General features: G+C 44.4%; 1 protein-coding gene across 1 annotated transcript; it reads left to right on the top strand.

Moving 5' to 3' along the window:
• The first annotated feature begins 2,582 nt into the window (after positions 1 to 2,582).
• On the top strand, positions 2,583 to 15,658 carry SPICE1 (spindle and centriole associated protein 1). The gene is made up of 17 exons (XM_053454235.1): positions 2,583 to 2,672; positions 3,455 to 3,502; positions 4,073 to 4,216; positions 5,209 to 5,311; positions 5,900 to 6,021; positions 6,198 to 6,295; positions 7,381 to 7,469; positions 7,598 to 7,735; positions 8,576 to 8,835; positions 9,578 to 9,709; positions 10,062 to 10,191; positions 10,624 to 10,797; positions 11,125 to 11,645; positions 12,380 to 12,554; positions 14,582 to 14,684; positions 14,863 to 14,938; positions 15,483 to 15,658. Exons 1-17 carry the CDS (start codon positions 2,583 to 2,585, stop codon positions 15,534 to 15,536), a joined length of 2,457 nt encoding a protein of 818 aa, XP_053310210.1. The 3' UTR covers positions 15,537 to 15,658.
• Positions 15,659 to 16,150: the final 492 nt, after the last annotated feature.

Raw genomic sequence — 16,150 nt, 5'->3', positions numbered from 1 at the left:
ATATGGGTCTCTGCACTGGGATAAGGGACTGGCGCTGGGTTTATACTGGTATATGGGTCTCTGCACTGGGATAAGGGGCTGGCGCTGGGTTTATACTGGTATATGGGTCTCTGCACTGGGATAAGAGACTGGCGCTGGGTTTTTACTGGTATATGGGTCTCTGCACTGGGATAAGGGACTGGCGCTGGGTTTATACTGGTATATGGGTCTCTGCGCTGGGATAAGGGGCTGGCGCTGGGTTTATACTGGTATATGGGTCTCTGCGCTGGGATAAGGGGCTGGCGCTGGGTTTATACTGGTATATGGGTCTCTGCACTGGGATAAGGGACTGGCACTGGGTTTATACTGGTATATGGGTCTCTGCGCTGGGATAAGGGACTGGCACTGGGTTTATACTGGTATATGGGTCTCTGCACTGGGATAAGAGACTGGCGCTGGGTTTTTACTGGTATATGGGTCTCTGCACTGGGATAAGGGGCTGGCGCTGGGTTTATACTGGTATATGGGTCTCTGCGCTGGGATAAGGGACTGGCACTGGGTTTATACTGGTATATGGGTCTCTGCGCTGGGATAAGGGACTGGCGCTGGGTTTATACTGGTATATGGGTCTCTGCACTGGGCTAAGGGGCTGGCGCTGGGTTTATACTGGTATATGGGTCTCTGCACTGGGATAAGGGGCTGGCGCTGGGTTTATACTGGTATATGGGTCTCTGCACTGGGATAAGGGCTGGCGCTAGGTTTATACTGGTATATGGGTCTCTGCACTGGGATAAGAGACTGGCGCTGGGTTTATACTGGGATATGGGTCTCTGCACTGGGATAAGAGACTGGCGCTGGGTTTTTACTGGTATATGGGTCTCTGCACTGGGATAAGGGACTGGCGCTGGGTTTATACTGGTATATGGGTCTCTGCACTGGGCTAAGGGGCTGGCGCTAGGTTTATACTGGTATATGGGTCTCTGCACTGGGATAAGGGACTGGCGCTGGGTTTATACTGGTATATGGGTCTCTGCACTGGGATAAGGGGCTGGCGCTGGGTTTATACTGGTATATGGGTCTCTGCACTGGGATAAGAGACTGGCGCTGGGTTTTTACTGGTATATGGGTCTCTGCACTGGGATAAGGGACTGGCGCTGGGTTTATACTGGTATATGGGTCTCTGCGCTGGGATAAGGGGCTGGCGCTGGGTTTATACTGGTATATGGGTCTCTGCGCTGGGATAAGGGGCTGGCGCTGGGTTTATACTGGTATATGGGTCTCTGCACTGGGATAAGGGACTGGCACTGGGTTTATACTGGTATATGGGTCTCTGCGCTGGGATAAGGGACTGGCACTGGGTTTATACTGGTATATGGGTCTCTGCGCTGGGATAAGGGGCTGGCGCTGGGTTTATACTGGTATATGGGTCTCTGCACTGGGATAAGGGACTGGCGCTGGGTTTATACTGGTATATGGGTCTCTGCACTGGGATAAGGGGCTGGCGCTGGGTTTATACTGGTATATGGGCCTCTACGCTGGGATAAGGGACTGGCGCTGGGTTTATACTGGTATATGGGTCTCTGCACTGGGATAAGGGACTGGCCCTGGGTTTATACTGGTATATGGGTCTCTGCACTGGGATAAGGGGCTGGTGCTGGGTTTATACTGGTATATGGGTCTCTACACTGGGATAAGGGACTGGCGCTGGGTTTATACTGGTATATGGGTCTCTACGCTGGGATAAGGGACTGGCGCTGGGTTTATACTGGTATATGGGTCTCTGCACTGGGATAAGGGACTGGCGCTGGGTTTATACTGGTATATGGGTCTCTGCACTGGGCTAAGGGGCTGGCGCTAGGTTTATACTGGTATATGGGTCTCTGCACTGGGATAAGGGACTGGCGCTGGGTTTATACTGGTATATGGGTCTCTGCACTGGGATAAGAGACTGGCGCTGGGTTTTTACTGGTATATGGGTCTCTGCACTGGGATAAGGGACTGGCGCTGGGTTTATACTGGTATATGGGTCTCTGCGCTGGGATAAGGGGCTGGCGCTGGGTTTATACTGGTATATGGGTCTCTGCGCTGGGATAAGGGGCTGGCGCTGGGTTTATACTGGTATATGGGTCTCTGCACTGGGATAAGGGACTGGCCCTGGGTTTATACTGGTATATGGGTCTCTGCACTGGGATAAGGGGCTGGTGCTGGGTTTATACTGGTATATGGGTCTCTACGCTGGGATAAGGGACTGGCGCTGGGTTTATACTGGTATATGGGTCGCTGCGCTGGGATAAGGGACTGGCGCTGGGTTTATACTGGTATATGGGTCTCTGCGCTGGGATAAGGGACTGGCGCTGGGTTTATACTGGTATATGGGTCGCTGCGCTGGGATAAGGGACTGGCGCTGGGTTTATACTGGTATATTGGTCTCTGCGCTGGGATAAGGGACTTATTTTTTTATGTTTTGGGTTTTTTTTTAAAATCCCTTGGCGTGTCTTAAGATCGTTTCTATACAGCGCAGTGAAATAGTCATTACGTCTCTTATATGGGGTGGATGATATGCGTTTTCATATTGATTACCCTTAAATATACTCGTTCCACAGATGTCTTTTCTGAGAGCTCCGGGCGGCCGTTCCCTCCGACGGAAGCCAACAAAACCGGGAAAGAAGACGCAGCCGAGACAGCAATGGGATGTGAGTTTTTATTTCTCCCTGTTATTATTGAGCCTCTCCTGACATTTAACCTGCATGAATGTAATAGGAAGAGAACTTCTGGTTGTAAGTGTTAATCGCCGAATGTTCATTACGATTGCTTCACCTTTACCGCTAGACACCAGAATCCCTACAGTACTCACAAATTTGTGTTTAAAGCTATGACCCCCAAACTTTCTAGGGTGTATTCAGTTAATTGAGACTTTGCAAGTGAACTAAAAAGTTAAGCCCTCTGACACCAGTAGGCATTATATGGCACTTCTTGCATGGAAGGGGCTGTGCTAAATCGGCAAGATGCCCTGTATGATGTATAATTAAATCGATGAGATGACTTTCAAGAAATCTCACATCTTATACAGGACATCTCAGTGGTATAACTATACATTATACAGGGCCAATGCAAGAGAAACGCCCTTGGGTTGGCCCTTCATATTGCATATAGAAGTCATGGGGTTCCGCTCTCTTGCAGACCCCCAGTTACATGTTCCGTAGATGGAAGGCAGGGGTACTTTATCTGTATACTCTGTAAAATGCTCCCCCTCAGTGTCACAGTGTCGCAAAGGGAAAAAAAAACTGGACTGACAGCTTAAATTTACCAAAAGTAACTTTCCTCCTACTGCTTGACAACAATATATGATGTCTCTGTCACGTTTTATCACTGAGGTCTGCTGTACAGCTCTGGAGAGCATTGGTTGTCTGAAGTTTAAGCCCAACCAGCATCAGCCTGGGACAGTATACATTTTATTGTGTTCTTTATTTTACAGAGTACCGTTCAAGATCTCTCTGTACATCGAGCAACCCCTGAAGAGCTGGTGAGTGGTCAGATAAACTTTCACGTTTGGGCTGTAGTTGCACCCTTCGTTGTTCAGTGTTGCGTACAGGGTTATTTAATATAGCAATTAGCCAGTGTTCCATTATGTATAGAAATAACATGATTATCATCATAAATATATATATTTTTTAATACATCTTATGCCCGTTGATCCTAAAGGGGTCCTTTTCTACATGGCCTCATTATACAAATTGCATAGAGCCGCGGTTCCCAAGCCAGTCCTCAAGGCATGGTAACAGGGCAGGATTTAGTAAGTACTGCGTCCTGCTCCAGGAGGGAGATGCATAAAACCCGGACTGTTAGTGTCCGAAGGCTGAATTGAGAAAGACTAGCATGAAAGGAACGCCTGAAAACGTGGCAGGGCATATGCATGTACTGTGCTAAACCTCCTGCGTCTCCAGGCTTTCCCGGGGGGACATATAGAAACCTAAAGTACTATATAATCTGTACATTCACTATCCTTCTTGCTAGCGAAGTCTGAAGTCCTTTCCGTCTCGTGTATGTGCACGTACCGTTCTGTTTGCACCTCTCCTGTATTGTTTATTCATAGGTCCACCGGCATGAGATACACAAATCCAAAAACCAGTGGCTGGCCCACTGGGAACTCCAAAACAAACCCCTGAAGAAAAAGCACAACCTAAGTAGCGGTGGTCCCGACCCCTTGGCAGAGAGACGTTATGACATCGCAAGAAAGGTAGTGTTTTCTCTTCCTCTTTGACCTGGACTGTGTTACATTCTTCTGAAAAAAGAGTTTATTCACTAAAGGGAGAGTTTGCTGGAGAGTTGTGGTCTTGGCTTCACTATACATTATGAAGGACAGAGTCCAGTGAGCTTCTGCTGCAGAAAGTGCTTGTCTGGCCCTGAATAATGTATAGTTAAATAAGCGAGATTTCTTCATTGTCTCGTTGCACAGGACCAGCTCAGCTCTTCGTATTGGAGACATTTGCCAGCGTTTGCTGAAACCGCAACCCTCTTGCAAACTCTCTGTAGTTTAGTGAATAAACCCCTATGTCTCCAAGAGCCAGTGGGCCTGTCTGACTTATTCGTACGGAATTACAAAGAACATGTTTTCAAATGCGGATTAGATTTTTAATGTAATTTCCTTGCCATTCCAGGTGGCACAGGTAAAGTGTGCCACCTTGGAAATGGACAAGGAAAAGGAATTACTAGGTAAGAATTCTCATTTTTATTACATCCCTGATGCAGTTTCTAATTCAGGATATTACACTTTTCTTTTCTCTTATTTCTGTTATCTGTGAATTGCTCCCAATACAGCTTTCAGAACAAAACATTTATCCATCTCTTTAAGGGAATTAAATCTCCTGCAAATAAGGAGGAAATATTATTTTCTTTTTTACTTTTATTTTTTTGTTGTTGTTGATGTCCTCTGTATAACGCATTCTATGGTAACTCTCTATTCCAAGGCTTCACAAGTCGCTCATGGGAGGCCACAGCTTCCAGCTTTAACATATATGTTGCTCTGTTACTTATGAAGCAGTAACAAAACAAAAAAATAAATAAAAAGCATGCCCCCCCCCCACACTGAACAAAGTCCATCTTACAGTAACTCCTGTCCTGGTGAGAAGTTTTATAAAAGCGCCCTTTAATTCCAGCGTGATGTATGTTATGACGGATTTGGCGTGGGGGGCTTTAAATAACGTCTGTCTCGTGTGCTTCTCCCATCAGATCCTCTGTGAGCAGTATTCCCTAAAGGATATCCTGGAGGATTCGGACAGAGCGCTGGCCGTTGTGAAGGATCTGTTTGGAGACGCTCCTCGTAGACGCTCGGGTAGGTTGGGAATCTGTATTCTGCCTCGCTGTGTGCGTTCTCAGCAGACACGCAGACCTGGAGCGGCGCGCTCTCTGTTTTTAACATGTCTGCCCTTTAAATCCACGCCAAATGATAACAAAAACCTGAAATGTAGTCACTTACAATCCAGCCATTTCTGTACTTGCATCTTAACTCGTATATCAAATTATATAATATTAATATCATCGATGTGCAGCAAAATTAGTAGTAAATGTACGGATCAACATATACTTGGGTCTGAAGAAAAACAAGCTATTTAGCACAGCATGTTTTATTCTCTTCACCTTTTTATGGTACGGAAGCGGATATAGTTGGTGTAATCCCTGCAGAATGTTGTAAATTACAGTGACTTAATTTGATGTTAAATTTATTGTACAGACTAACCAAGAGCTTTTTAAGCTGGAAACAAACAGGTACATGTATTACACATAAGACTATATGCCCCCCCCCCCGTCGCTGGGCAGGTCAGTGGGTTCTAACGTCTAATACTGCAGCTACAGGCAAAGTGTCCATGACAGTCCATGTAGTCCCTTACCTACTTCTTGTCCTTTTCTCCCTCATTTTTAGGGTTCCCTGATGTGACCCTGGCGCCTTCTTGTGATCTGGAAACCTCCCGGGGTCCCATAGTTCAGAAGAAGGATCCACCGACACGTCTCTCTATTCTAAGTCAGTCAACGATGGACCCACAGGTATAGGAGCCATGAGAAAAAAGCACCTACCGTTTACACATCGTTTAATGGTGTTTTAACATTAAAATGTACAATGAGTGCTGTATTCTGCGAACACAAAAATAAAAGGTAAACCGATGGAACAAGATGGCTTTAATTAAGATTATTCTGATCTTTCCTTTCTTGTTTTGAATTAGGCTCTGAATGAGGTGGAAAAGTCATTTAGCTTTTTGGTGCAAAGTGATGAAGAACAAGAAGCAGCCGAAAGCTTTTACCCTCGAGTGCGTGCCAGGAGGTGAGTGGGCTTTGGTGGCCCTCATTTGTTCTTTCTCTAAGTGACCTGTCTGTACACAGATTGCCACGATCGTATAGAGAACCTGCCATGCGCAGTGCTTTCCCGAGCCGCTCCGTGCAGCCAGCCGTCGTGCTGTGTGTAATACGGCTGCTGGGAAGGATTTGGTACGGGATAGTCGGGTGCCATTTAGGAAGTGGATGGCAGGGCTGAGCAGACGCAGTGGTCTGCTTACAGAGCGAGGGGAGGAATAATTAGATTGGTGATAATAGATAATATGATCGGGGGTCACGTGAAAGAGTTGGGTAAAGGAAGGCATGTGTCAGAGCTCATTACCTTTCATATGTTTTGTGGGTAAAATCAAATGCTTACATCAAGCTGATAATAAAGATGCATCATTATTCAAGGTAGAGGGAGAATCCGTGGGCTTCGTAAATCCATACAGACTGTCCTGATGGTGGGGGGGTTTGTGGATTACACATCTATTGTTTGTGGGTTACACATCTGTATGTTTCTCCGATCCTTCCATCAGAACAAGCGTCCTAAAAAAAGTTGCAAAAGCAACGGTAATAAATCACCCCCTTAATGGGATATCGCTCACAACACAGGCTTACCTAAAGTGCTTGTTTCACTTTCCTAATGTCTGCCTGTTACGATTTCGTATACTAAATAAAACAATCAGCATGTATGTATTAGGACCTGCTTTATGTTTATACCATGGGAGCAACCGCCTTAACGTGCTGTTCTTATGATCTGCATGATTCTGTTAAGTTACTTCTCCCCTATTGTTGCTAATTATTAATAATTGGTTCTGAAAGTGGGGGAGAGATTTTCAGGTCAGGCAATTTTAATTAAAAATAGCAAATTGTACCAAATCAGTCACAGATCTAAACTTCTCGTTTATATTAAAGGCCCATTAACTCTAAATGCGATATCACTGGCCCACCGCATGCAAGGTCACTGCTCTTCATTTAGTTCCCGACGGCTCTCGGCGCATTTCCGCCTGTCTCACGCTGATCAGACTGAATCCGCGTTGAATTCCTGTCTTTCCCATCGCGTGATGACCATTCTATGCGTTTATCTTCTAGAGCTGGCCGTGTTTTGAATGAAGAGGAGAATCCGGACCTGGAGTTTGTTACCCCAGCTAAAGCTGATCCTCTTCCCCCGGGTCAGACAGGTACGTCCCTGTGTAATTATTACGCGTTTTCCGCTTTAATGACATCGGGTTAATTGAACCGTCCTTTTCAGGATTGTTGCGTGTAGTTCGGTGCTGTTTTTTTATATATATATTTTTTTTATATTTAGCATTAAATGCCACCGCAGCAGTGAAAAGAGTAAAAACACGTCTTGGAGAGGAAGAACAAGAGGCGGGCGACTCGCGCTCCATGACTGGCCAAGTTCTCAACCCGCAGCCGAAGGCAAGCAAGAAACAGAGTGCCAAAGGTCTGAGTTAATTAACGATCGTTATTATTGTATTATATTCAAACCGTGCATTCGTAGAACGTCTAGTCTTGTTTTCATGTAGAGGGTCAGTCGTTCAGTTCATGCGCTTTTATAGACGTTCTACTTTTTCTGAAGATGTCCACCAGCCACTACCTGCTTTTATTTTATTCAACGCTGAATGTGTTTTATATACTTTAGTGTTTACCTCTTCTCCGTCTTTACCTGATTTTGTCTCTGCCTTGTCAGGCTTGTATATAGCGCACTGGGGAACAGTATTTGCTAATATCAGTTTGTTAAATCGGGTCAGGACTTTATTAAGATTCTTTGATAACAGACGTACCTCCTTTTGTGATTGACTATTGATTATGTCAAGTCTTCAGTTGTCCTGTATTATTGAAATTGGAACGGCAGAAGTGGCTGGTCATAATCCAAAGAGGCTGAGATGGAATGGGAGGAAGTTTTACTTTACTGAGAGGGTAGTAGATAAGTGGAACAGGCTCCCAACAGAGGAGGTAGAGGGTAATATAGCAAGGAAATTTAAACATACATGGGATAGACAATATGGCTCCTGAATCTAAGACGAGACCAACAACTGGTTAAGGTTTGAGTCGTTACAGCAGGAGAAAAGGGGGACTAGACGGGGGGCCGGATGGGGCCGGTCTGCTGGCGGGTTCTGTGTTTCTGTGAAGATGGGTAGGATTTATGCTTGGCCGTGAATCCGTTTCCTGGAGTAGCAAATAAACCTAAAAATCTCTTCTCCCTGAAATGATTTGTTGGTGAAACGCGTTCTACCCCCTCCCCCCGTGAACACCTGTAACATGAAAATCTCTAATTTCACAGGAAAGAAGAAAAACCCTTTAGACGTGAATTCTTCAGATAATAGCGAGCGCTTTGTGTCCGGGACCCCTGCGCCCCCCAGGCACAGTCCCTCCAATCTAGAAATCTTGAACCACTTGACCCAGGAAGTAGAACACGAGCTGGAGGAGTATGAGAAGCTGACGGGGCGTGCAATTACCCCCACACAGGAACCCCAAGGGTTAACGGGATTCACCATGTCTCTTGTGAACTCCTTAAGGCGAGTGGTGACTTACCTGAAAGAGGTAAGTGTTACCCGTCTCTGGAATATATATATATATATATATATATATATATATATATATATATATATATATATATATATATATACCGGTATATAAAATATATATATTCTCTCTGCCTCTCTCCTCGGTCTAGTTTTGGGCATATGGCTCCTGATTCTATCCCATGCACATTTAAAATTCCCTTACTGTATTATCTTCTACCACTTCTACTGGGAGGCTGTTGCACTATTCCACCACCCTCTCAGTAAAACTTCTAGACATTACATCTAAGCCCCCGGACCTTCTACTTTGATTATGAAGTCTAGCTGTAACATTTCTCCTTCTTTTGAAATGATGAGAAATCCTCCTACTGCCATCCAAACAGATTTTGTGTTCTCTAGAGAAATGTTTTTTGTTTATTTTTTATGCATCTCATATAATTTGATTTCATTGGAAAATGTAATTAAGGCTGCTGTTGCACAAAACATTTATTATTTTATTTGGTCACGTACACAAAACTGATCGGTTTCTGTGACAACAGCCTTATCAGTGCCTGCTTCTGTGCCACTTGGCAATTAAAGGGTACCCGCAACAACAAAAGAAAAAAACAAGACAAACTTTAACCTGATTAAATTATTTTTGGGAACAAGCTGAGCGTTTAACTGGAATAGGAACGATGTTTCTAAGGCTGCTTTCAGCTACTGAAGGGTAAAATTCAGAAGTGTTGGTGGAACGGCAGCTTTAACACGAGTCCTTCTTATAGAGTGATATTCAGCTGCGTCAGGAGGTCCTGGAGAGGCGAGCCATGCAGAGAGAGCTGAAGGAACAGAGGGCACTGATCGACGCGCTGACCGCTGAAATTCTCATGCTCAAGAGAGGGGACGCAGACAGTGAAGTACGTTTAAACGACTGTGCGCTTCCTTAGTGTCTATAAACATGTCTTACTCGGCTCATACTCGGATGCGGACCCCCAGGCCACCGGCTAATAGGCGATGGCTGCGCGCACCTGTCTAACAGATGTACAGGTTGAGTATCCCTTATACGAAATGCTTGAAGCCAGAAGAATCTCGGATGAGGGATAACGATCTGTCTTCTCACCTGCGTCCGCTCCGTTGTTTAGGCTTTTCCTGCGGTCCCAGAGCCCTTCCGGTCCAGAAAATGGAGCAGAAGCGCTCCGAGGAATTTACACATTAGGGGGTTTCTAAGAACGGGTGGCACGATGGACCTATATTCTCTTCTCTTCACAGACTGACCTCCAGCCCAACTTTACAGAAACGGAAGACCCCCTGTCTGTACCCGCCAAGGCCATAAAAAACCACCCTGTGCGGGACTCAGATTCAGAAAGCGTGCACGCCAGGAGCTTACACCGGGGGTCTGGTAAGAGACGCGGCCTGCTTAATACCCCGTCTAGACTGTATCCCGAGAGGGGCTGCTCTGGGGCAGTCTGTAAATGTGTGTGTGTGTATATAATATATATTATATCTATATATTTATTTATTGGATGTGGCTCATAGTAAGTTGTCATATGCCGCTTTGTAAAACTTTTTTATTAACTCCTTCATGACATGTACGGGCTTGCAGTGCATTGTCAATGTGTTTTAAGGACAATCCATTGTCCTTAAGGGGTTAATACTGAGATCTTTTTCTTTTGTTATAAAGCGAAGTGTATAATTGACCATTTCAGTGCCACGGGCAGACGTCTGAATGTGTAGTTTGTGTAGATGACCCCCTAGAAGATTCCTGTGATCGCGGGAGATGCGCTAGTGGGGTGAAACGTGTTCACAGGCTCTGATCTTCCTTCTCTCGCAGGCATGAAAGCTGCGGAGTTCCCGGGAAGTGCCCATGAGCCCATCTGCCACGCGTATGTTTCCCCAGAAAAGCCAGGACACGAGGCGTCTCTCCCTGCGCATGTTTTCCAGCCGGCTGTCATGTTATCGCCTCCCAGGCAGCAGTCCCGTCAGGAATTCATGAACCAGTCGGCATGTAAGTAAAATTATTGCTCCCCTGACAGTATGTGGCAAACCGCATCTGTAACGCGTATCACACCAGGGATTGGTAAAGGTCTGCACTGGATCTCTAAGTAATGTGCAAATCACTATTAATCACTTCATTTATTCTCCCAGCCGTGTAATAAACGAAATACCCAGGCTGGGCTCACCCTTCCCGCATGAGAAGAGCCACGCTTGTCAGGGTTTAAATCAATGCCAGGAGACCCCCTTCCTTAATTCTGTTTATTGTCTGGGGATAATCATGCTGATAGACGTGGTTTCCGGTACCGTAGATAACAGCCGAAGGTTTTTTTTATCACAGTATTTCAGAAGATGACCCAAGCCGTTCCATCATCGCAAACAAATATGTCGGCTTCCAGCAGCTCTGAACAAGACAACCCCGAAAGCCATCGTTTAACGTCTGTGAAACGCCTCAGTCCTCCTTGTAGAGACATCCAGAGACTGAGAACAGGGGAAGCGTCGGGGCAGACCGCCGGTATGTGGCAGACAAGCCGTGCACCGCAAAAGATGGATCCACTAAATGGTGCGAGCCCGGGCCAGGCTCGTGTTCTGCCGCAGCCACTGTCTCCTTCCCAGGCAGATCCCCCAAGGCTCCTCCAACCTGCTCACCGGGAGGTCCAAGTCCGTAATCCTGTAACTGAAGGCGATGGGGGCCGGGGTGTCAGCCCCCAGGACATAGAGTCCCGTATGGCTCAGCTGGCACAGGAGAACTCGGCCCTCAAATCCTATCTAAGACAAATCAACCGCTCCACAGAAACCCTCCATCCTCAGGCGGGACACGAGGACAACTCCAGAGAACCCCAGCGACCAAGGGATACAAAGGTGCGGCTTCCTAGTGGGAACTTTTTTATATTTAACGTTTCTGTGATCATTATAAGGACGTTTGATTGTAATGAGTAAACATAGAGAAGCAACGGCACTAAGAAACCAAGAACCTGCCAGCAGATCGGCCCCAATCAGGCCCCCGTCTCTCCTGCTGTAACGACTCAAACCTTAATCAGTCGTTGGTCTCGTCTTAGATTCAGGAGCTGTATGTCTATCCAATGTAATTTCTAAATACCCTCTACCACTTCTGCTGGGAGGCTGTTCCGCTTACCTACCATCTTCTCAGTAAAGTAAAACTTCCTTCCATTCCATCTCAGCCGCTGACCCTCTAGTGTTAGATTATGGACCCTTGTTAAGTTTCTCCTCCTTTCAAATAAACGTCCCTCCTGTATTGGTTAAATCTCTTTTATGTATTTAAAAGTCTCTTTCCCATCCCCCTCTCTTCTGTATCCCAAAACAAGACATATTGAGATCTTAGTCTTTTCTAGAAAAAGAAGTCTTAAGTTACTGATTCAGTTAAAATTCCTTGCTGGTATGATTGCGATGTTCAATTTGGTCCAGGACTTGAGATTTCCAGGGCCCTGTACCTATCCCGCAGAGGCTTGAATTCACTTTCTGGATTAATCTTTACCTCTTCTGCTGGAAGGCTGTTCCTTAAACTTGATGAGGTATGGGATCCGGGTTGACATTTCATACTGGGCTAAATTTGAGACTTCTGTTTCTGCTGGTAGATCTTGCAGGGCAGCGAGGCCGACTCTGCTCCAGTGAGCCTGGAGATGAGAATCGCTGAACTCAACCGGCAGAGTGCAGAGGCGCGGGAAAAGCTGCTCGGCCTCATCGAGCGACAAAAGCAAAGCTCTGTAGTCTCCCCAGCAATCTCTCCGATCACCCCGCAGAGCGATGCAGGTAAGGACCCAACGTCTGTATACAGCTGCATTATCGCTCCTTTCGTAAGGAATGCGCGGGTCTCCCCCTGCTGGCTGATCACATGCATTGCAATGTTAGGGATATTAATGAGACAAAATAGGCAAAACCAATATTTTATCACATACGCAAAATAACGACGCTATCAAATATTGTAGTACCACATCCACAATATGAATTTAAGGAGATACCCTATATTTTATCTCCGATCCTAAATCCTTTCAGATCGCCGAAAATTATAATTCAAATTAGATAGATATCACCAAGATAGTCAATCAAAAATATTATTTATTGTGAATACAATTTATAAAATCTATATATGAGTCACACAGTGCATAATATAAAACACAAAGTTCTTAAAACATGTCAAAAATGAATCAATTCAAATACAGTATATTATCGATAGTTATCAATATGAGTTACTACTTTATGAGTCTAACACACAATTAATTTCCATCCCACTCAGCAACCAAAAATTGATAATAATCAGGGCAGTAATAAAGATATCACTATCTCTCTAATATTAGTTCAACTAATATAACAAATTAAAAATAATTTAATTGTCTAAGAGTATTAGTGAAGTTCCTAATAGAGGCAAATAATGTCAAACTTCATCTATAGGTAAAAATACCTTTTCATTATTGTTATTATCACGGGTTATAAGCTGCAGTCTCACAGTCATATACAATAATGCAATATAGTACTTCCCAGAAACAGGGAATTCTATACGAAGAAGACAAAATTCACCTCTATTCAGAATAATAAAACAATTATAATTACCATCACTTGTTGCTGTTGTCCCACCGGTCCTTGTAGAAATTAATCCAGGTTCATTGGCAAGAAATTAAGTGGAAAAGAATATAACTTTCTACCAGTTATATAGGTTAGAACTCAAAGTAACTCCCCAAGAGTGAAATATGGTGCCAGAATCTTAAGATTCCAATTCTCTGGGGTAAATTTGGTGAATAAGTCCGTCAGGGTCTGTCCATTTCAGGGTGCGATCTTAAGGTCTCTCCCCTTCTTTTTTTTTATTAAAGACATAAGCTTTTAAAGACAGGGCTTATTATCAAAGCCTCCACCTCTTGATTGGAATTCTCCAATCATAACGGTGGGTTTTACCCATTATAATTAGAATTTCTACTCATATTGACACCGTTGTAATTTCTTAATTTACCTGTGAGAGACGCTCTGGTCTAAGAATTAACTTAAAACCATTACATATGTGTTAGGAATTTATCCTTGGTCACCCTAATCGCCAAATGTTACTTCCTAGATAGTAACTCAGGTCTTGGTGGTCTTCCCATGTATCCCCCATTCCAAGTTACATTTCTAAAGATATGCAGTGTCTACTCCTTAACTTTCTCATGGAAGATAACATTAATTGTATCATATATACGCTGAAACATCATTATACATGAATACTCCTTTGTTCTCGATTATAGAAAGAACAAGGACTAAAAGAAATAATCACTACATGATTAAGTAAAATAAAATGGCTCTGACTCCATTTTGTGCTCATGTAAAGTACAGAATATATGGAATACATGTTTTCTATCATAAAATATCTGACAGCAATCATCAATGCAAGTCTATGGAGCCCTGCTGACTGATCAGTGTGATCAGTGATGGGGAGATTGGAGGGAAGAGAGTGAGCAACTATTCTCCCCCCTCCCACAAAGCGAAAAAGAAAAAAAAGATTGTTTAATTTTTTTATATTAAAAAAATGACATCACTGGCATACAATGTATGAGAGATCCCTAAAAGGATCTCTATCCGATAATGGAGCCCTGCTGCTGCAGGTATAACCTCTGCACCATTAACTAGCCCCAAATATTTTAAATACTACCCGGAGGGATACTGTGCCATGCACGTCCTACGTAGAAAAAGGTAATTTTGTTTAGAATTTCAAGTTTTTACTGACACTCACAATTTTTATATATTTTTGTACCATTGGTTTGCATTTCTAACAATGTACGTTGTGCTGATGTCTCCCTGCGCTCGTGTTTCAGGAAGTGGAGGAAGGAAATTAGAGGTTCCCGTTCCAATGCTTCACCTGAACGAGTCCCCCCTGTCCGAGACGCCGTCTCCTGCCGGCAGCGTTAGCAGGAGGAGGTAAGTCGAGCTGTCGGTCTGTATTAACTGTTTCTGTCTGTAGATGGCGCTCTATATATAAAGAAAGTCATGTAATATATTGTTATATTTTTGATTATTACATCTTCCGTAGAAAAGTAAAATAGAAGAACAGGCTGATGTCAGCGCGATAATCCTTTCCTTTTCTTGTGTCTTCCAGCTTGTCTGACAGGACTGCCCGGACTCTAAATACTTCGGGAGGAGGGAGACCTCAGACGTTTGGGCAGAGGACAAAGGTGCAGAGCGGCTCATGGGTCCTTAGAACTTTGGGTTCACTGCTTAGGGGTTGAAAAGGTTTGCTTTCAATGGACCGCAACCTCAGGCCCGCTGAATATAGTATGAAGTCTGTAGTAGGGACTTCAGGGGCGCTGGCAGCTATTAGCTTTGCTCTAGGTTGGGAATCTGGTAAATGAAGCAGGCAGGTCTCGGCGGAGGCATAAATGAAAGGTCCCAACCCCCAGCCTTACGAAATGTAATCTCTCGTACATATTATGTATGCCAGTGATGTCACAATGGTATCGCTGAGCTCATTGTATTTATTTTTTTATTTTATCAAAAATAATTCACAAAAAAAGATTTTCTCTTACTTTTTCCCTTTGTGGGAAGAGGGAGAAACATTTAACCAAACGGCAGCACAGCAAAGAGGCGCTACCCAAAATGGGGGAATGGTGCGTCTGACGTGTTTCACACTTAGTCATGGGCATTCGGCATTGAGGGTGCGCGCTTTTTGTGTAGCAGATTACATGTTTTTTTTGCCAACCTTGTGCTTGTTTCCGGCAGGCTGGACGAGAGAAAGATGAAGGCTGGTTTGCGCTGTCCGCGCATGTTTCCTAACGTCTGACGTGTTGCTGGACCCGTGTGCCGTCACGCTTGCTCTCCTTGTATATAGATATTTAACTCGAGCTGTAACAGCTTTTTATTTATCGCTTTCTTAATAAAAATATTTCATAACATTGTGATTTTCTGAAGAATACTTTGTTTCCATATGTTCTACTTTCTTTATCCTACTAAGCGTGGGGAGGACTAATAATTGTTTTAAAAGACAAAAATCCAAATGAAGTGACGCATAGAAGTGCATTACAAACGTCCGCTCCCTGTATTACACGCCAACCAAAAGGGGGGATTCATGCCGTACCAAGGAGATCATGAGATCGATACCCGCTCTGCGTATAATAATCCTTTTTATTTACTGTGGTTTGATTGACAGCTGGGAGATGTTCATTGCAGGGCTGCCGGGGCTGACATGGCATAAGCCGGGTACCCCTTAACCAAGGTTCATTGGGGTATATTTACTAAAGGGAGAGTTAACGGGCGAGCTGTGGTTTTAGCGCTTTCACGTCACTTGTTTCTCTTCAGCTGGCCCTGTATAAAGCATAAATAAATCTGAGGTGTCTGAGGAACGCTCACTGGTTTTAACTATACATTATCCAGGGCTAGCCAGTCAATGC

The sequence above is a fragment of the Spea bombifrons genome, chromosome 2 (assembly GCF_027358695.1).
Source record: "Spea bombifrons isolate aSpeBom1 chromosome 2, aSpeBom1.2.pri, whole genome shotgun sequence".
NCBI lineage: Eukaryota > Metazoa > Chordata > Amphibia > Anura > Pelobatidae > Spea > Spea bombifrons.
This window is presented reverse-complemented; position numbering and strand designations above follow the sequence as displayed.